At 35.8% G+C, this 20,265-nt stretch overlaps 2 protein-coding genes and 1 long non-coding RNA gene across 7 annotated transcripts; 1 reads left to right on the top strand and 2 right to left on the bottom strand.

Annotated features, from left to right (window-relative positions):
- Positions 1–1,921: 1,921 nt before the first annotated feature.
- Positions 1,922–16,296, bottom strand: LOC111245920 (very-long-chain 3-oxoacyl-CoA reductase-like). 5 transcript variants are annotated; one of them, XM_086981049.1, is made up of 5 exons: positions 16,155–16,295; positions 9,024–9,111; positions 4,704–5,068; positions 3,760–4,317; positions 1,922–3,059 (listed from the first exon to the last, which is right to left on the bottom strand). In XM_086981049.1, exons 3-5 carry the CDS (start codon positions 5,040–5,042, stop codon positions 2,931–2,933), a joined length of 1,026 nt encoding a protein of 341 aa, XP_086837175.1. In that variant the 5' UTR covers positions 5,043–5,068; positions 9,024–9,111; positions 16,155–16,295; the 3' UTR covers positions 1,922–2,930. The 5 variants fall into 5 exon arrangements, with proteins under 5 accessions (XP_086837175.1, XP_086837174.1, XP_022650673.1 ...); XM_086981048.1 differs by having other exon boundaries at positions 16,027–16,166; XM_022794938.2 differs by lacking the exon at positions 9,024–9,111 and having other exon boundaries at positions 16,155–16,296.
- Positions 9,259–10,351, top strand: LOC147758099 (uncharacterized). Its single transcript, XR_015321901.1, has 3 exons — positions 9,259–9,415; positions 9,707–9,854; positions 10,038–10,351. It is a non-coding gene; the product is annotated as an uncharacterized LOC147758099 (long non-coding RNA).
- On the bottom strand, positions 16,285–20,111 carry Rack1 (Receptor of activated protein kinase C 1). The gene is made up of 5 exons (XM_022794947.2): positions 19,870–20,111; positions 18,633–18,913; positions 17,658–17,900; positions 17,045–17,191; positions 16,285–16,578 (listed from the first exon to the last, which is right to left on the bottom strand). The coding sequence occupies exons 1-5, from the start codon at positions 19,991–19,993 to the stop codon at positions 16,396–16,398; spliced, it is 978 nt and encodes a 325-aa protein (XP_022650682.1). The 5' UTR covers positions 19,994–20,111; the 3' UTR covers positions 16,285–16,395.
- Positions 20,112–20,265: the final 154 nt, after the last annotated feature.

The raw sequence follows: 20,265 nt of genomic DNA, 5'->3' as shown, positions 1-20,265 counted from the left end.
ATTGACTAAGGGGTTTCTGAGGTTTTGGCAAGAAATTTTAAAGGCCCGTTGGAGTCCATAGTTCTGCTTGAAGGAGACGATCTACAAAATGGGCCATAAATAATTTTTCTACTTAAAACCGTTTGACGAGTTTGAATCTATTATTACACATGGAGGAAGAAACCTGTTTTAAGAAAAACTTAATCTGCCACAATTACCTACTGTTTTCACTAACATTGAATGTTTTTTATCTTAAAGAAGCGGTTTCCTTGAAAACATACCATCCTTCATTTCTCTTCGCCAATGAAGAACATGCGCAATTTTCGTAGCATGTGCGGCACAAATGGCTAACATATCAATATTGATAAAAGAAGCTGCCCAGAATAGTTATTTCACATCCTAACCGTTTTAAGCAGCTTTCCGGCTGCTGTAAACGGGGTTGCATCTTTTTAACATGACATTTTAAATGTTAGTATAAGTCAAACACAATATAAAATAAACCGAGTTAGGAAATCATCTACATCAGCACAGAAAAGATATGGATATGATAAAACTAGGCACGCTGATTGTTGTAGTTCATTTCTATAACATTGCTTATTTGAATTTACATATTACGATACGTACAGGTAAGCGAACCGTAATTTATTATACGCTTGCCATTTTTTTGTCTTAGGATGTGCTATATACCACTATATACCAGTTTATTGAAACCCTATTTCACACAAACAATAATGATCATGTATGGCAGATAACTCATATAAACGAGTTTCAATAGTTATTTGACTAATTACTAAACAGGGTGTCTCAAGAAATATACGCATTCTAATTAGATCATTATTTTCTGATAATACATCGACTAGTGCCAAATACTTAATTTTACTTGCAAGAAGTTTTTTTACCACGTATCCGGAAGCATTGGAATAGCAAATTTTATTATAAACAAGACAGCGTAGCTGTACACTATAATCGTGATGTAAAGGCTTACTTTTATGAGGATCTTCCGAGCAAATGAATTCGATGAAGCGGCCCCGCAGAGTTCTCTGACATGTATCGCTTTTTTGTTGGGATACCTAAAAAATGTGGCCAATGGGTGCCACTGGAAAATCTAAACGCCGCAGTTGAATAAAAATGCGCCACAACGTCAAATAAAGTGTTTATATTAAAGTGAGCATCTAAAGTAAAGGGAGAAGCTATACATTTGATACATATTATTAATTCATTATACGTAAATAATAATAAGTAATAAACTGTGCATAAACTTTTTAAAAGACTCCGTATATCGAAAACCTTTAATGACTTTATTCCTTCGCTTGTGTTTAATAATCAGCTCTCTAGAATTGATGGCCGAGTTATTTCTTATCAGGAATTTTATAAAATTGCTAAAGTGGTCAAGGATGACGCCCCATATCCTGTAGTGTGAAAACTGAAGTCCTCGTAATTTCTGAGAGCATTCAGTAAGGCTATGGTCATATAACAATATCTAGCTATTCTCTCTTCTTTTATTCAATTTTGATTGCTTTTGTAATCGGTATTTGGAAATAGATGTGCCACAAGGCTGCCGGCTTAAAATAAACCTCTGTTCAGTGTGTGAGATCTTTATTGTGAAGATTGAAGCCCGTCAGCAAAAAAGAGCCCTACGATGTTCAGCACTATTACAAAGTCAAGTTTTAAGACTGTAGTAGGTTACTGAAAGTAAATATACTAGACAGGCTAGCATAACCGACTATATGAAAATCCATTATTTAAAAATCATAGACGGATTGACCAAAATAACTTTATTTTTTACTGGACGTATAACTCGTCGTAAGAGGCTGAAAAAATTAACAATCTACATAGTTTTTGAATTAGACACCATACAGATTATGTTAATTCTTCGATACCTCAAAATATCTGAAATTACATGCACTTGCTATTAAGCATGTATAAATGAAAACGGGACCAATTTGTTTCAGCTTATTTTCAATATTATTTATTGCTTGCTAAAAAATTGCATTAATATAAGCTGCAAAAATGTGTAGAACAACTGAAATAAGCAAAATCTTGTGACAAGTATTTCTTAATATCCTGCATTCTGTATTCAGCAGTAGGGTATTTTATGGTTGTAAAATAAACTAGTAATGTGAATATGACAAGGAAATAAGTCTGCGCATTATTAAAAAAACCACCACCTAAGTAAATTCGATTCATAAAATTAAGCAGTTATAATATCAAATGGCAAATACTGGCTGACAACTGGAAAACACAAAAATGTGCAAACTTTCCTAGACGTCCATTATGCTCTATTAAGCTTCATCAAAGTGCACATGTTTCATGTTACAAAAATTTATTTGAGTATCGAACGTCATGTTTTTCTGTTAATGACGATGTTAACTACTGGTGTATGGTCCCATAGCAGACTTGTATCCGATTATATATATAATTTTAAGTAACCTCGTATGTCAGTTTATCTGAGTTCAGTTCAGCAACATGTTAATTTCTGTGCGTCCTACCACAAAAGAAACAGACAAAAAGCCACCAAGATGAAACTAATCACTGATTTCGAGCACTTCTCATTTCATTTCAAGATAAATCTGCATTCATACAATGTCACGAAGAAGATTAATAAAGTTTCAAAAAAGAAGAACATATTAATGTGCTTCATGTTGATACAAAAACAACTTCGCTTGCTGTGTTCTGTTAATAATGGGTTAGTGGACATTTTGATTAAAATCAGGTACCACTATTACTGCCAAAATTCATTTTACTAAACTAACCCCGATAATGATATTTTTTCGCCGATCATTCATTCTCCTATTTCTGTGTATTGAACTAATTGACACAAATAAGAGAGTTCGTCGTTCGAACCGTGGCTGCTGTGTTTACAACAAAACAATAGAAGCTGTATCATTTTTCTTATAAATACATTGACCATACCCAACTCTAAGAAGTCTAAATAATCAGATTCAAAAGTATTAACTGGACTTTGATTTCTTGAATGGGTCCTCCTTCGCATCTTTCTTGTATCGAATGCTTCGCAGACTAGCCATCACCCGAAGCGATAGTGCCAGCATGCAGTGGATCGGCATACTGGTAAAAGCAACCTGCAAATAAACCGACCGATGCTTAACATCATGCATATTAGAAGAGAATGGTCTGGCAAATGTTTGAACTGCTAAAATATCCAAAAATACACATTTCGCCAACAACAGAAATGACATGAAAATCATTTAAACCAGTTTTCTAGAAGTATATATTACGCATAGCAAAAATTAAATGCGCTAAAAGATAGTAGCCCGTGAAACTAAAAATCGTTTTAGGCTTCTGATTATACAAGAAGTATCTATCAGGTAAATGATCGGAGTTAAACCCCTGTTATTACAATCCAAAGCAAGCGTTGAGAAAAGAAAAAAAAACATTTACTAGCTTCTTTCATACTACTAAGAGAAAGCTGCTTGTTGCCATCCAGTATCCTTGCGAAACAATTTGGAGCATGCAATTGAGATCTGAATATTTTTGTAGCCACTAAATTTAGGCTACATAAATTGGACACTCCTGATTAAAATAGGTTAGCAGAAGCAAATACAAAATAACATAAGCGAGGATGTAAGATTACAATTAACACGAAAGCTAACCGTAAGAGCTGACTAAATACGAAACTCAATTACAACGAATAAATATAATTATTTCCCCACTAAACACAACCAGTGATGGTCTGTGGTCATATATACAAACCGACATAGTATCTAGGTATCATGTCTACCAGTACGAAGATCCGGTAGTGACAGTTCAATATGTACCAACCTCCTGGAGATATCCTCGCACTTTATGAGGTATGTATCCATAGGTTGACGATTCCAATCCAACTGTAGTGAGTGCCTGTTTGACGTAGGCATTTGGTGTGGGAACGTTAATACTTGCTTGGCGGATCTTGGACATTCTGGTCGAAACGAATGCCGGTTTTACAGACTGAACAATTACTCCAAACTGCCTATACTCTGTAGCAACGGCCTGTGAGACGAAGTCAAGGTATGCTTTGGTACCGGCGTAGACACTAAGCAAAGGTAACGGGTACATGCTGGACAAAGAAGAAATGTTAATGATAACACCACTTCTACGCTGCGTCATTCCAGGCAGAATTATACGCATCATTAGCGTAGCTGCTGTGCAATTAGCTTGTATGAGTTGATCCATGAGAATATCGCCATCAGGTACAAGTGTGTAGTATTCCGGGTAAGGAAAACTCATACCGACATTGTTGACAAGTACAGCTACTTCCAGGTCCTTCACAAACGTTTTGATTGCATCGTAACAGCCGCGATCATTTGATGAGAAGTCAACAGAGAGAACTTTTGTCTCGACCTTTATAGCGTCATAAGAAAGTTAGTTTCATGTAATAACCCCGACTGTCAAAACTTTTTACGAAGACAATAGTTGACCCCACATGTTAAGGTTATAATTATTTATATTTAATTTTACCATTGCTTTACAAAGCGATTTTTTCAGGTAACCAATAGTATACAGACGTTTGCTTAAAACTAATCATTGTTCTATGCGATAGGCCAAATCACAAACTTGCCTTGTGATACTCAAAACTGATCAAAGAACGGTTTCTTAGTTAGAGATACCAAGAAATTAGAAATTTGTATACCAAGATGGACTTATAATTATATGACAAGACAATTAAATTATTTGTGAGTAGTTTCCTGTTTTGAGGAACCCATTAACTAGTTTTACGTTACTTTTACCTTGGACTCCTCTTGAATGTAAGAAGCTACTTCTTTGAGCTTCGAAAGAGTCCTTGAGATCAAAACGACGTTGAGGCCTTTGTCAGCGAGCTGTTCAGCATAAGCACGACCAATGCCATCCGAGGCTCCAGTAATAATTGCCCACTTCCCTTTGTACTTCTTGAAATTCACGTTAAGTCCTAGTAATTGACCAATGAAGCAATGGTACAAACCTCGACATATCGACTGTAAAAAACGCGCCCCAATAATTGCAAGAAATAACAACCCCAAGTAGAAAATAAGCCGCGACGAAAACGACACGTCGGTACTTAAAAATTTGCAATGGCTACTATCATCCATTTTAGCCCTCGTTTCAGTGCACCAATCTGTAATACAGATAAAAAAAAAACGACGAAATACAGGTACTTTCTAACTGAGCATATCAACAGTCGTTCATATTATTGTACCTGGAATGCACATGAGTCATGAATATGTAACTGTATAGGACATTATTCAAGTTTTCTAGTGCCTAGACCATTCGCGGGGAAACCACATCTTACTAGAAGCTGGGACTATTTCATGTGTTTGGGACTATTTTGTTTAAGCTACACCCCAGACTCATTGGAGGTGGTGGAAGAGTCGATCGAAACTTCGTTTCGAAAAAGGCAAAAGAAAAACCCCACGACTTACAGGTCCCACAGATAACAAACTAGAAGTATATTTTGAAAATATTATAGTTTCTAATGAACCGAAATCCAATAACTTATATGATAAAAAAAATCAAGAGTGTAAGTAAATTTACACATAACAGATCTTCATCTAAATTGCTTACTCTTAAATTGTTAATCCTAGATGACAATAATGTCATGATAGAAAAGACCATAATAAGTCTAAAAGTAAGCAACAGAAACCATACCGTAGTGCATACAAAGAAATCTCTATATTCATTTGGATGTAGCTTTTCTACTGTAAGAAATCCATATTTGCACAAGCATTGTGTCTGTGCAGATCTAAATTCTATCTTTCTCAAAGTTAAACTTAATCAAGATATAAATACAAATAATAATCCATCTGAAGTCATTGGCTTATACTATTTGATACGATTTATACTATACAGTTCACCCGAAATATAGTATATAATGTCACTACAGGAAATCTAATGAAGTGGATTATAGACTGGGTGCATTTGTTCAAGCATACGTTTACTTAATTGCGTTGGTCATAGTGAGGCTTTAAATCATTGTCGTAAGCTCATAGTGAGGCTTTTAGGGTTTTAATTGTATCTAAAAACAATACAGATTAATTTAGGCAGTACTTCCTAAAAGCCGAGGCTTACATATGGAACAACAATTCCTAACAACATAGCTTTTATTTTTCTCTGAATTTACATTTTTCTTTAGAAACTTCGTAAATCACACAATTCGTTACAAATTCAGTAAAATAGGCAGGCACCACCTCTGTTCCGTGTGAATTTTCGGAAATTTATACATAAATATAATCGAGCATCATATAGCCCAGACGATTCGCTGGCCCCATTGTTAAACAAATTTAGAGGAAAAAAGTTGCTAGCGCTGTCTACAACACACAAGACCAACTACCGTCATAGAAATCAGAGAATCGTGCACGAGTGCAAACAGCGATGTTTTTCCTTATCAGTAACCACATTTTACATTCACCATATTTGCAGTGAGACAGGGCGATACCAATCTTAATATTTTGCAAGGCGTACAAATGAATGCACTTCAGGCGATTTCCATAACTAGAGCGCTCCCCATTTTGCAGTATGAAGGAGGTAATCTTTAGTGAAAATGCAGTTAATATACGAATTTAACGAAGAATTCAACATAACCGTAGAAGATCGCCTTTTTTAGATTATGATAACAGATGACTACTACAGCATCCGATTCCGCTTGTCCAGGAAAAATTTTACTTGATAACACTTACAGTCTAACAGACTTGTGAATCTGTGAATCCACCAGTTTACACGATTGCCTTTTTATAAAGTACAAGCAGCATAGGTTGAATACTATTTTAAAAATACTTTAATTTCAGCTCACATTTTGTTTAAAAAAATGCTTTGTAAGTGGACTTGAGTTTACATTTTCTAAGGCTTCAGGTATTCAGTTCCAGTTTTTATGCAATTCTGATGTATAATTTTGAGTAGATAACATTATACTATTTGCCTATTACATAATGCATAAACTCCATATATACAAGGCAAACAAAAAGTTGCATGTAATGACTCTTTGAAAACTCGACAGAGTTCATGTGCAAACATCAGCAAAGTTCATATCAATCGATGAATAGAATGATTGAAATAGACGAAACACATGTACACAAAACAAACTATAAGGAAACTTTTTAATCCCTTCTCGAAAGCCCACTTCTATTTGTTGACCTCTATTTAAAAAAAAAAAAATCCTTCTTTGATCTGTCAAAAGGATTAAAATTAAAGATAGTTTTGTGGTTTCTTTTGAGAGTAGCAGCAAGAATTAATTCATCTATCAATTTAAAGGAATTTTAATTTTAGAAAACACTACTCAAGTGATATCGGCGAAATGTCAATACGCAATGAAAAATAAATTAAATCAGCAAAAGTACGGACTTCTTTATATCAATATCCAGATAAAAATCACAACGGTTAAGAAAAGCTTCCTAGAAAAAAATTCCATTATAAAACTAATTTATTATGAAAAAGTTTAAAGAGAGCGCCCAAACGATTGACCATGTCAAATTAAAGCAGCCTAATTTTTCGCTGATTACGTTGAGACTCCTGTGTGTTAACAACCGAGGCTGGACAGTTAATGCGTCCTCATCCGGCTTCTGATTGAACAAGAAAGAGGAAAACGGAGCTCATTATTACTACTGCCATTTTACGCTATATAAGGATTCTAGCCATCTGCAACATCCACAGAGCTAGCAGTAGCAGCAAAAAACTAAACGCCAATCGGAGCAGCGCTGACAAGGATATTTGGTCATTTATTGCGAGCTCTGAAAATTTCACCTATAGAAAAGGACAAAATATCGCTACTAAGTGGAAAAAGAAAACTAATTCATTCTTTTGAACCCAGTCCTTAGCAATCACACATCAACATCAGGCTGTTCATATTGAATACAAATATTTGTAGTAGTAGTAATACTGACAATATTAGCAGTATTTGGTATTAACAAAAGGTGTTACTGGATTATATATCATTAACTACCGTCACATTGCAGACAAGATAAACCACTCTCCTGTTTCTCTATGTACTTCTGTTCCAAGTAATATTAAATTTCACGAAGCACGGCTAGTCAAATACCACAAAAACGGAGAGAAGGAAAGCATATTCAAATTACGAAGGTATGTGACTATCCGATAAAATTTCCCATAAGGCTGTAGATAAGGGCCACTCCATGTCTTACATGCTTATGCCACCTATTTCGGAATTTTATTGAAAATCCAAACAGATGTGTCATAGATTTGTGCAAAACAGACATAGAACCACTTCCAGGTATTATGTCTAATAACCTGTTTACGTACAAGGAGTGCGAGGTCTTTTGAGAAATGTCTCGCATATAACAAACACGTTAGCAGAAAATCTCTAAAGTTATATTTATTAGCTGGTTTATTATTTCAGATAGTGAAACCCATGTATGACAAAAAGCAATCACGATTAAATTGTGCGTTAACGGAAATTGAAAGATTAGTAATAAAATATTTAAATAAAAAATTAAACAAACACGTCCAAATGAGGCTCCAATTGAATCGAAATTAACATAATACATGAAAATAGCAATAGGTAATCAACAATAGCTGTGTTCTATCGAAAAGCAACTCAATTATCGTAACTGGATTATGATAACTTGGTTATTTTATACATTATTAATTTGCTAATTCAATATAAATTGAATCTAGAGTTTACCTCCTTATATTCACTTTTTTTTGTTAAACGTAATAACTGCATTGTTTAATATTGATTTGGTTCAGCGCTGACATGACTTTGAAAGAACAGAGTTCGTCAATCTAGTTACAATATTTCAGAGATAACACACCTTAAAATTGGATTTATTGTTGAGTAGATATGTTTGATTAATAAATTATACAAACAAGGCTTTATCATTATTAGCACTCAAGTCTTACTGGATTTGCATTTTGAAAATTTTTGCGGTTTTTAACCACATATGTACACAGCCATGAACAACCAACGTATCGTGGGTAAAAAAAAACTTGTTTTTTCCTTTTCTTTTCCGATCAATTTTGCACTGTAGTGAATGTAACCATGTAAGCATAGTTTTTAGTCACAGTAAAAAAAAAAACATTACGGTAATAGCATACCACTCCACTATGTAGGACAAGCGCACCTGATTAAAATAGATGTTGCAGTATTTATCTTGATGTGGATGAGCAAAAATCCGAAATACTGAAGTCGTCGTGATCCTTTGTAAGTTGCTGATGACCCCCAGCAGAAATCGCCGACGTCAGCAAAGTCAACCAGAAAGCGGAGAAGAGGTCGGCAAAAAGAAGCCGAGAAACGTTAACAACCAATGGCAAGCTCCCTAAAGTTGCGTTTTTTTTTTTCTCTCTCATAGTCTTTGCTGTTTACCTTATATTGCTTGTCTATTACTTGTGATCCCGCGCGTCGCCCTCAGCAGACGACTTTTCTGCCAATCGTTGTTCTCACAATTTAAAACAATGAGCATTACATTACGCGTTTTATAAACGTGCGATTATGAACATCAAATTTGCTAAGGAAGTCGGTATCATATTAAACTAAAGCTACGTCATATTACGTTTGGCTTTTGCGGCTGCTGTAGCTCATATTGTTATTAAAGAAACATTTTTGTTTACTATTTTATTATTTTACATGAATTAAATTTGATCACTACTGTTACTACGCATTGTTTTTTCGTGTTCGATACTGCAATGTGAATATCAACCACATCAATTGTTTTGATCTAAAGTTAACCTAAAACACTTTCAGACTCAAAATTCTATACCGATTCATATTTTGGTATGTGGACGTACTGTTTAATTTACTTTCCAGGAGCCAGACGATGAACCATAGCAGTTTTTACAAAAAAAGGCGGGGCTACATGTTAAAAATGCTATCGGGGGGAAAGCGATATAGGATATATCGATCGCTAGATAAAGAGTTATCCTGACAGGTTCTTAAGACTATGCCGAAAAACAAGGTAGACATTTTTTTCATGTCGTATTCCACATAAATACAGAGAACTACTCCTTATTAAAAGATCCTAAAATATAATTTGTAATTTGGCTACATTTCATATATTAATTATTCCTCAAATTATGTTTTCCTTTATTTTCATTTTTATAATATAAGCTTTTTAATAATGTTTATTTTGTTTCAGCAGAGGAGACGACTGATAAAATGGCTAGCAAGAGAAATGCTTAAATATGATGCCTCATACAAGAGTTTCCGCGTTGAAATTAGACTGTGACAATGTAGAGTATTATAGATCTTTGCGGATTACGCAAGCGGTACTCAGTTCAGATATGATACAACTGAGGCGTGCGCCTCCAAATCTTTAAGAATGCCTTAGAAGCACGCTTGAATACATTGTCAGTAATAAACGAGGATGTTTTACAAGAAGATGTAATGTATTTAAGCCTATTAAATCCATATACTTTGCAATATAATAAATACGTATCTTTGTCGCAAGCCTTTTGTCATGGAAGTATTTTTTATAGGGCGATGGACTTAATGCCCTTAACGTCCCACAAATAGGGCACTGTACTTCTGCTCCCAAAAGTGTAATTAGATATGGCCCCTGTTCCTCATCGTAACTGATACACAAATGGACGCTCAGCTGCAGGATAAAAGCTAGCACATTTATTCAGAAACTTAATAAAGCATGACTGAATCGGTATTTAACGCTGTTCTTCAACGAATATTTTTCAACAAAAAAAGGGCCGCGTGCCGCTCTAACCATAGCGCCCGTCTTAAGTACGTACGATTTACTATACCCTTTCTTATGAGCAGCGGTCAGCTGATATCTAAAAATTTTGAAACACCGAAATTGACACTTGAATTTTTGGACCCAGACAACCGGCTTAGCTTCTGATTGAATTATCTGAATATAAGCTGAGCTAGAAACATGAGGCGATTAGGAGGAGAGCCATGAAACAATCCAAGTTAATGAAACCAGCCATGTGTATATACTATCGTTTTTATTGAGACAGGCCTATTAAAAAAAATGCAATTTAGTTAATTGCCAGTGTCATTGGCTTCCGAATCAAAGTTTTTGCACATTAAATAGATCATTATCGTTGCAGTAGGCTCACACATGATCGTCTAGTGTATATGCATAGTGGCACAGAGTGCTTAAGCCCGTAGGCTATATTTTTGTTCTTTAGGAAACACAAATATTAAATACAGTTATAAAAATGGTATCGTAAGGTTCCGTGTTTTATGCAAATACCATAATATGTAATACATAAATGGGTATTAGCGCTGAAGACTTATCGGAAGTATTGACTTCCAGTAATGAATAACGCCCTATCATTTAATCACCACTGTTATGCGGTATATATTGTTGGCGGGGCTTAAACCAGTGACTTTTGGCTTTTCCACCTAGAAAGTTACCAGTCCAAGCTACCGATAACAATAGTGAATAATAAAAATGACATCGGAAGTATAATCTGCCGTATGGTTATCGACGTCAACCATCTTAAGCTTCCATTTTTTTTATCAGATGTAAGCATAATGTGCTAATTCTCACGATGTATATTCATATCAATGGTTTAATTGTGACGCCAATACATTCGAGAGGATGAAATCTATAGAATAACAGGAAATGAATTCGTTTCGTGCCACAACTGTATAAGGGTCAGGTCTTAAGCTCAAGAAAGGGAACAAAAATTTTTCTCATTGAAGACTGTACTTTGATTCAACTTTTTCATTCATATTTGACTGATAAGAAAGATATTTTTCTCCGTACAATCCCCTTGGAGTTGAGCCTTAACTAGTTGAAGAAATGGCCTGCCAAGGGCTGTAAATATTTGGAGCTTGTCAGCTGTAACTGTAATTCAAAAAAGTTCAGGCTATTTTGTAGAAATACACAATATTGGTTCCAATTTTGCTTTTATTCCTTGACAGAACTAAAATCTATCAACGCTGTATAACGATATGCCTCTTTTGCCGTTGTACCGAAAAAGAAGAGGTAGGGTTACAACGATGACCCGCAAACTTGACCACAAAATTAATGAAATGGTTAGACACCTGCGAAGTCTTTAGAATCTGTGGGTTGAGTTCAAAAATTCTAAGTGTGTATTGCGCCCCAACCAATCCTTACACCTAGCGAGGGCTTGATATGCCGACACCTAGAAAACCCCGCATTTAACGGAGAAATTGAAGTGGCATTAAATGTCTTAACATAGTATTGAACGTTTGGGAGTATAACTCACTTTGTCACTAAATGTTGCGTTAATATTCTGACGCCCATAAATAAGCGAAGGGGGTATTCAACGAAAAACATTTTCCTTCACGCAGAATTTTTCTTAGCAACATTTTCGTATTATATGTTTCAATACTGATATGTCAACAATATTCTTTTCACGACCTGTTTGCATCCGAATTCCTGTACATGTATGCATTGCCATTTTTCATAACACCTTCACTGACTTGAGTTAAAGATTTTAAAAACGTTTGCGTATTCTATGTGAAACTACTACTTTTCTGGCTGCATTTACACTTGAAGCGCAAAGAGTCGATCAAACCGACTTGACTAGCGCTAAGTAGTCAAGCTTTTTTCTTTCGTAAATTTTTGGTCGCAGCATCTGTGGCCGGAGTTGAGAGCTAGTAAACGGGAATCGTTCTTGTGGTAAGCAAATTGCTAAACGATTCGCTATGCAGCTTACATTTGTCGTAAGCTTTAGTATTTTACTTCGAAGTTGTTAATTTTATTCTTGACTGTAATAAATAACAACTATAGCGAATAACACTATAAAACAATATGAACTGCTGAGAAATTTGTTCTCGATGAATGGCATTTTGTTTTACACTGAAGTAGGTTTTTCTTTCTGCATGCAAGTTTTTGCTTGTGTATACTATATTAGCTTCGATTAATGCATTAGCATCATAAAATATTTTTATCAAAAAATTTTGGATTAAATGTAGACTCTACTGGACCTCGACAACGCGACAAATGATAAAAATATCTATTTTGAGCTTTAATAACGGCACGCGAAAAAGTACCTTTGTGTACTACACCACACAAAGGAACCGGCGCGTTTTCATCTTGCGCTACGACTAGAACGCGCCCTGTCGGTAGCCTGAGCTACCTGTACAAGGTTTTTGTAGTAAAGATAATATTATATTAAAAGTGACCGGATATGTTGTCGGATGTATGATGTGTGCTGTTTTCCTAAACAACTGAATGCTTAGAAGAACGACAAGCAGATCAAATGGACCTGTCAGATGAAACTTTTTCGGGCTTGGAAAAGAGAAGTCTATACCCCGCGTTGTAAAACTTTACGGCAAAAACACCATCCAGAGAGCTATAAAAAATGAAACGCTAAAACATAATGGGTGTCGCACTTACTGTGTTAATCATCCCATCACTTAATGTCATTTATTCAAAATGTAAGTGATGCCGGCTCAATGTTGTGGTATTTAAAGAAAGCACGATTTTTTTTTTTATTTCGAGTACTCTGCATACACTAGATATCGTAAGTTAATATGACTTTGAAACACTTTTTCTGCATTTTGAAATTTTAGAAGCACGGTTGATGATAAGACAAAAAGTAGACTATGTTTTTGCATTCAGCTCTCCGTTTATTAATCAAAGATACTTCGTTTTTGCTGCTTTTTATTTAAGATATCAAGTCACGCTTAATTTTACCTAGGGCCCTATCAAACCTTTAGACGTCAAATATTTATAGGATTCAGTCAAATCTCTATCGAATTTTGAGCGGTGACGCGTTGCTAGAAGTGGTAGCCTTATCATAATAACTAATAGGAGCAACTTTATACATTTGGGTGATTAGAACTGTAATTTTCGTAGGTACATTTACTCATGCGCATTTTACAACAACTTCTATTCACAGTTATGTCGATATAAGCTTTTAACTCTAAAAAATTAAGTTTAATTGGGTTTTAGCAGTATATAGCAATCCCCAGCTGAAGAGCATTCAAACCGCTCAATTAGGTTAGTTGAAAAATTTCCAATGGCTATTTAATGAACATTTATTAAGGTCACCGATATTCTGGGTGAGTCAGTCATTAAATGGCAATACGTGCTCAAATTTGTAGTTTTCGCAGTTATATTTTATGGATGCACCAGCGTGAATGGATGAAGAGTTATTTACACAATAGTGTCAATACGTCGGCTACCGTGCAACATTGTGGAATATTGATTGTTAAAAATTTGGTAGGAAACTAAGAAGGTAATGTGCGTTGTCGTAGATAAGATCGTATCTACAGATTTAGATTAGCGAACTCTAACCTGATAACCCTTCCAATAAAGGCAGAGCAGGATTGTTGCAGTAATAGTTCACACAGATTAGCCATAAATATAGAATAGAAGAAGAATAAAAAAATAGAGGCTAAATTAAGGAATAGTGGATTTAAAATACAGCTAGTTGTAATAAAGGTATTATACTAGAAGTCGTAGTAATTTTTCTAGTGGTGCACAATTTACAACCCCATTAGATTGCTCTCTAAATATGCCTGTTTATACTAACATCGCATTTAAATAGTCTAGCCATGTTATACATGCTCCAAAAGTATCAAAGTGTAATAGTTCAATAAGCTACCCAATTTTCAAGACCAAGACCGTATCGCTTTGCATGTGTTTACCCGGATAGATACAAGGAAAGGCACTTAGATAAGTACAGTCACCTTCTACGGCCGCAAATACTGCATTCAATTACACAAAAGTTTAGTACAATTTAAAAAACCAAGTTCTGCTTTTCCCCATTTAACCTTATATTTTGCATTCATTCTCTTAAGCACTATGTTGTCAGCAAACAAATTGACTTCTTTCTGTTGCTTCTTATATTTGCTCAATCAATTGCTATTTTTAGCGCATGATAAGTCCAACGAATTTAATTTTCCGTCTTTTAATTTAAACCGCAAATAAAAAAAAGTCTATAAAATCTTACATTATTATTAAGTAGCCACTTTGAATGCCGTCGATTGTTATGCCATTTGTCGTGAGTTTTCTGTATATAAGCCTCACGAGATTTAGATAATGAGCAAGCTTAATTCTTTGGCTAATGTTTCACAATATCAATGTCATTTTTCTATGAATGCAGTTATCATCACGACTCGATACTTGAAGTTATACTTATCGTAACTTAATTGGTTGTCTTAATTTGTTGAAGGTCGCAAACTTCTAAAGACTTGTGTTTTGTCTACTACTAACGCTGTGCAAAATTGGTGATTTTTCTGACTATAATTTTCCAAATTAAACCTGCAGTAAATCTCATGCGATGCTACCGAGGTGCTTATAAGTTTCACACATTCACTAATTGTTAATTAGTTTAGTTACATAGTTACGTAGTTAGTATCCTCGGAGAACCCAAAGAAAACTTATTTTTTAGTTTGGCTGCCCACGATATTTTTTTGTCAGGTACAAGCGTATATTCTTTTTCTTGTGAGGTACATTGCAAATGGAATACGTTGTCGTTCGCGTTACGGCAAAAAAAAGGCGTCTACTGCTTATTTGAGGAACAGGAGTCAATTCGACTATATTTTATTTACTCAAGTGAACAGCGTTTCATAAGTGCAATAACTATTGGCACAATGAGGCTTTAAAAAGAAAGTTGGGGCCGTAGCATTTCATTCCTAGCAGAAAAAAAATGAGGCCATGTTATGCTTACATAGCCTAAACGAAAAAATAGAGAAGTTCTATTTTATGTCGTACACTTCAGGCTGTATTCCGACAACTATCGTAACTACAAACCAAAAATACCTATGACGAAGTAAATATGAACCAATGTTTTGTTCCTAAACCTCTGGCGTAAGTTAAGCGTCGTGACAACCTCGCAATTCAATCCATAAATTTTAAATTTTGTTGCAAGATATGACCTTAATCCAGTAGTAGTTTGCCTTAGGATCAAAATTATTTTTTACACAAACGACGCCATAGGTGTCGATGCAATTTAACGATTTTCAGAGTGCATGATTAGCTGGGAACCGTTTGCAGCTTTGTAAACTGATGCATAATTGATATTTGAAGAAAAGTAGTGTGCTTTGTATAATAACATCTCTTTTTGATATCATTTTAACTGCGCTAATCTAAATATATTGCCGGTAAGATAAAAAAAACTATAAAATGCACTTCAGTTATAATAGCGCTTATCGGAATCGGATTCCCATTGGAAATCAAAAAAAGGTACCTTTTGTATGAAGGTTTTCATCCGAACAAATACACTTCTTAAGCTACAACCACTGACCAGAAAAACAAAGGCATAAGAGGGCAGATCTTTGGTTAAAATTTTGATTGTACTCCTTGACAGCTACGTACGAGTTTTATATCTTTGCTAATCCAAGCAAGATGACCACGATGCATAAATCGAAACCAGTTCCCTATGATTCGTCTAATCCGTCGAGCTAGATAGCATACAGCCTATCTTACGCAATCACAACACGTCAGAAAGAAATTACACACGACGTTTTTTCTTTTATTTCCTCCTAGACATTAAAATGAAGTGGGGCTAGCGTGGGTGCATCACCAGCAAAACCGCTTTTTCATGCTGATACTCCGCTTAAGCAGTAGATTGCCTTACGGTGACTTGCCAGACACGAATCGTGTTGTCGGTGTATCCAGCAAAAAGAGTCTGTCCGTCAGGAGACCACGAGAGGGAAATGCACTCGTGTTGGTTGCCCTTTGCGGTCGTTGTGATAACCTCTGGTCGAAGTTCATCAACCAAGCGCTTGTTCTCAAGATCCTTCGACGCCAATGAATCCAATCATCGAAATAGATAAAAGAACGCAATGCCAAGGTGACACCCAAAAGGCAAGACAAGATACACCAACAGATAGTACAGAAAAAACAGATTAGTAAAGGTTCCTTAGAGTTTTGCTGGAAAAATCATATTGAAAAGCTCATGAACAGTCAGTGAGTCAAAATGTCTTCAATACCTCAGCTGTTGAATGTGTATATTTTTGTTCATCACTTCATGATAGTCAAAGTAGACACCTCTTCTTTGATTGGTAACATTATAAAACTGCATAGTTGTTAAACGCTGTACATAGTTTAATGTTAACCTGTAAATATTACTATCAAGTCAGATTTTAAACTCATTAGAGCGATTTGATTAGAGTTATCGGGATAGCCCTAATAAATTATTGAGTTTCAAATTACCTGCAAAGTCAAGAAATGTGTTAGCTTCCAAAAACAGAAAACATGTATACCCAAACAGAGATTGAGGGTCCGTTGGCAACGCAGAGCCAGTAACGGTTGGGCGAGAAGCAAAGCGTGTTAATAGCGTTGGTTTCCTTTGTCGAAAGTGTGTACAGATGCTTGCCTTCATTCAGGTCCCACAGCATAGCCATGCCGTCCTATTAATCACCGTTACGTTGAAAGCCATTGTTGGTTCCATTACAAGTCGAATGCGCAAGAGGTATTGACGATTGTACGCATATAACACCGAAACAAAAGTTGAAAAAGTCAATCTTTCAAGCTTATTTGCATTACGAAATGTCACCAAACTAATACATCAGAAATTTGTGGAAATAGACCTCATGGGCTTTGTAAAAGCGTCAGAGTTGTGAAACAGTCATCTTGTTGTAGTTGGCTAATAATTTTTAGATGGTTATGCTCTTTCTCGAATGTTCTTGACCAAGGAACACGAGAATTCCTGTAAATTCGAATGTTCATTATGGTAGTTTAACTATAATCTACAAGTGTTAATTATACTGCGTATGAATCTTGATGCGTAGTATTAATGAACACATTTAGATTTTATTTGTAGCTTACACTTCTTAACCTCCTATTATCAACACCTATGAGTATCTCACGTATTACCTTGCCACCTGATGCGCAAAGAGATCCGTCAGGCGAAACCGTGACAGTGTTGAGGTACCTCTTGTGACCGAAATGATTGGTCTTAAGCTTGCAGTTGGCAAGGTTATACACTTTAACGAGACGGTCCCAACCGCATGAGACGATGACGGGGTTGTTGTTGTTAGGCGAGAAGCGCACACATGATACCCAATGGTCGTGCGAATCCTCGATCGTGTATTTGCATTGAGCCAAAGTGTTCCATAGCTAGATAGTCATATTGTTGTAATACAATTATGGAATCGACCATAAACAAAATGTTTTTATTAGTAGAAAAATAGCAGGCATGGAAATTGTATAAACTAGCTCGTAATCGATAAAGAAGAAATTGATTACATGCATTACAAAAATCACCTATACGCTCATAATGTTCCAATAATTCAAGCAACTGATATTCATATCAGTTTAGCTGAGTCACTACACGTAAAATACTGTATGAGCTGCCTTAAGAGAAGCAAACCGACTCTCTAATGTACTGCTTCCAAAGGCCGCAGCTCACTCTCGTTCATGTAGCAGCCGCTAAAAGTTGGAATGGCCTCAAGCACTGATTCACTAACCATCAGTCCTAGTGATTATTACCATTCTTGCGCTGCAAGCCACAAAATTATGAACTTTTTTAAAGTACTATTTTCAGACAAACTCTCACAGTATCATTAACAATCCATAACAGTACCTGATCTCCATGTAATACCGAACACATATTAAAAAAAAAATTGTTTCCAAGTTCTTAAATGTCAGGAATAAACGTGTTAAGAGTAATGCGTGCACCAAGACACCTAACATAATACATATGATTGTTTACTATAGTAAAGTTCTTAGAAATATTTCTAATTTGATGAAATATACTGAATAGTGTGACCGTAGGTCGATCAGTCAGAACAAAGTATCAACGTTAGGAACAAAAGCAGACGTATACCATTATAATAATAGCAGACTAACCTTAATGGTCTTGTCACGTGAGCCAGAAACGATTTGTCGGTTGTCAGCAGAAAAGGCCACTGAGAGCACGTCCTTCGTGTGGTCTTCAAAGCGCCGAGTGGTACGACCAGCGTTCAGGTCCCACAAACGCAAAGTTTTGTCCCATGAGCACGATAAAGCATAATGTCCGTCCGAGGACATAACAACGTCAGTGATAAAATGGCCGTGACCATGGAGACGACGCTTCGGCATTCCATAACAACCCTCATCACGTCTCAGATCCCATAGGATGAGAGTCTTGTCTGTAAAAAATCAGGAACATGTAGTAATAATCTTGACTATGTAAAATGGCATTCCCATGGACTCCAGTTAGATATTCGCGAGAAACGTTTATATCGTTCAAAATTAAGTCGTGCTTTTCAACAAAAGCAAAATCGAATATCTTAAAAACACTACATGTTAATATATTGCAGTCAACTAAGGATTAATTTTTTTTTAATTTAAATAGAGCACATTTTTAATGTAGTAGTTTTAAATGTAATGTATTTAAGGTACTAGTTCTTTTAAATTTGACATGGCGTACATTATGTAGATAGGTAATGCTGGTATACAACAGGAACATAAGGGGCCCAATATAGTACTTTTATATGAGCGATTAACGTCGCAAACGTATGTTCGATAAGTTACATTACATCAACAAGTTATTGCTTCGAAATTTGTACAACTCGCTTCATTCGCTGATACAAAAGGGCAAAATACGTGAAAAACACTACAGCAGTAAGAATATCAAACACTCATAGCGCCACCAGGCTTTGTTGTTGCATCACAGAAGATCTTTGCAGCTCACATTTTAATATTGCAATTCGTTTTACGCAACGTGCGCCGGATAGGGAATTCCCCACCAAATTACACTATTCTTGAGTAGAGCATTTTTGGCAAACATTTGAATTTGCAACATATGTATACCACAAACAAAATACAATCGTTCTTTCAGCATGCATTAAAAAGGGCTCTCTGAAACTATGCCACTGTATCATATGGTCAGATCATGCCTAATGATCGCCACAAAGAATCAGAACGGTGAACGAGTATGCAAATCAACTACACGAAGCTCGAAGAATAAGCTCCCTGTTTGCCAGCAGAACCCGTTCGGCAGAATCTATTCACTTATGTCACACTAGTATCACTCTAAACTAAAATTTTAGAAGTCCAGTGTTAGCTACATAAGTCAAGCCCTTCTATCTGGAAGGCAACGTACCGCGGGACGAAGACAGGATCACTTCAGGATAATTTGGATTTGTGGCAATCTGCGTAACCCAACCATTGTGGCCACGCATCACACCACGATACATCAAATGTTCCTGTATGCTCATTGACGTCATTTTAGCTGCTTTTTTTTTGGAAATCAGGAGGATTTTTACAGATTTCTATAGCAACCGCACCAATGCGATGTTACCGAAGCAATACCAACGCAGAAAAGGATGTTTACACCGAAATTGAGCAGACAAATCTGATGTTATGGATGGCCAAAGCGCTCTGATTTGAAAATAGTACCATTGATAGTACCAAAAAAGTATCACATTACGTTTATGATACTACAATTAGGTAGTTATTTAAAAAGTATGAGCGTCGTCCATATGCTTCTATAGCATTC

Source organism: Varroa destructor, unplaced genomic scaffold (assembly GCF_002443255.2).
Source record: "Varroa destructor unplaced genomic scaffold, Vdes_3.0 BEIS01000001.1, whole genome shotgun sequence".
Classification (NCBI taxonomy): Eukaryota; Metazoa; Arthropoda; class Arachnida; order Mesostigmata; family Varroidae; genus Varroa; species Varroa destructor.
This window is presented reverse-complemented; position numbering and strand designations above follow the sequence as displayed.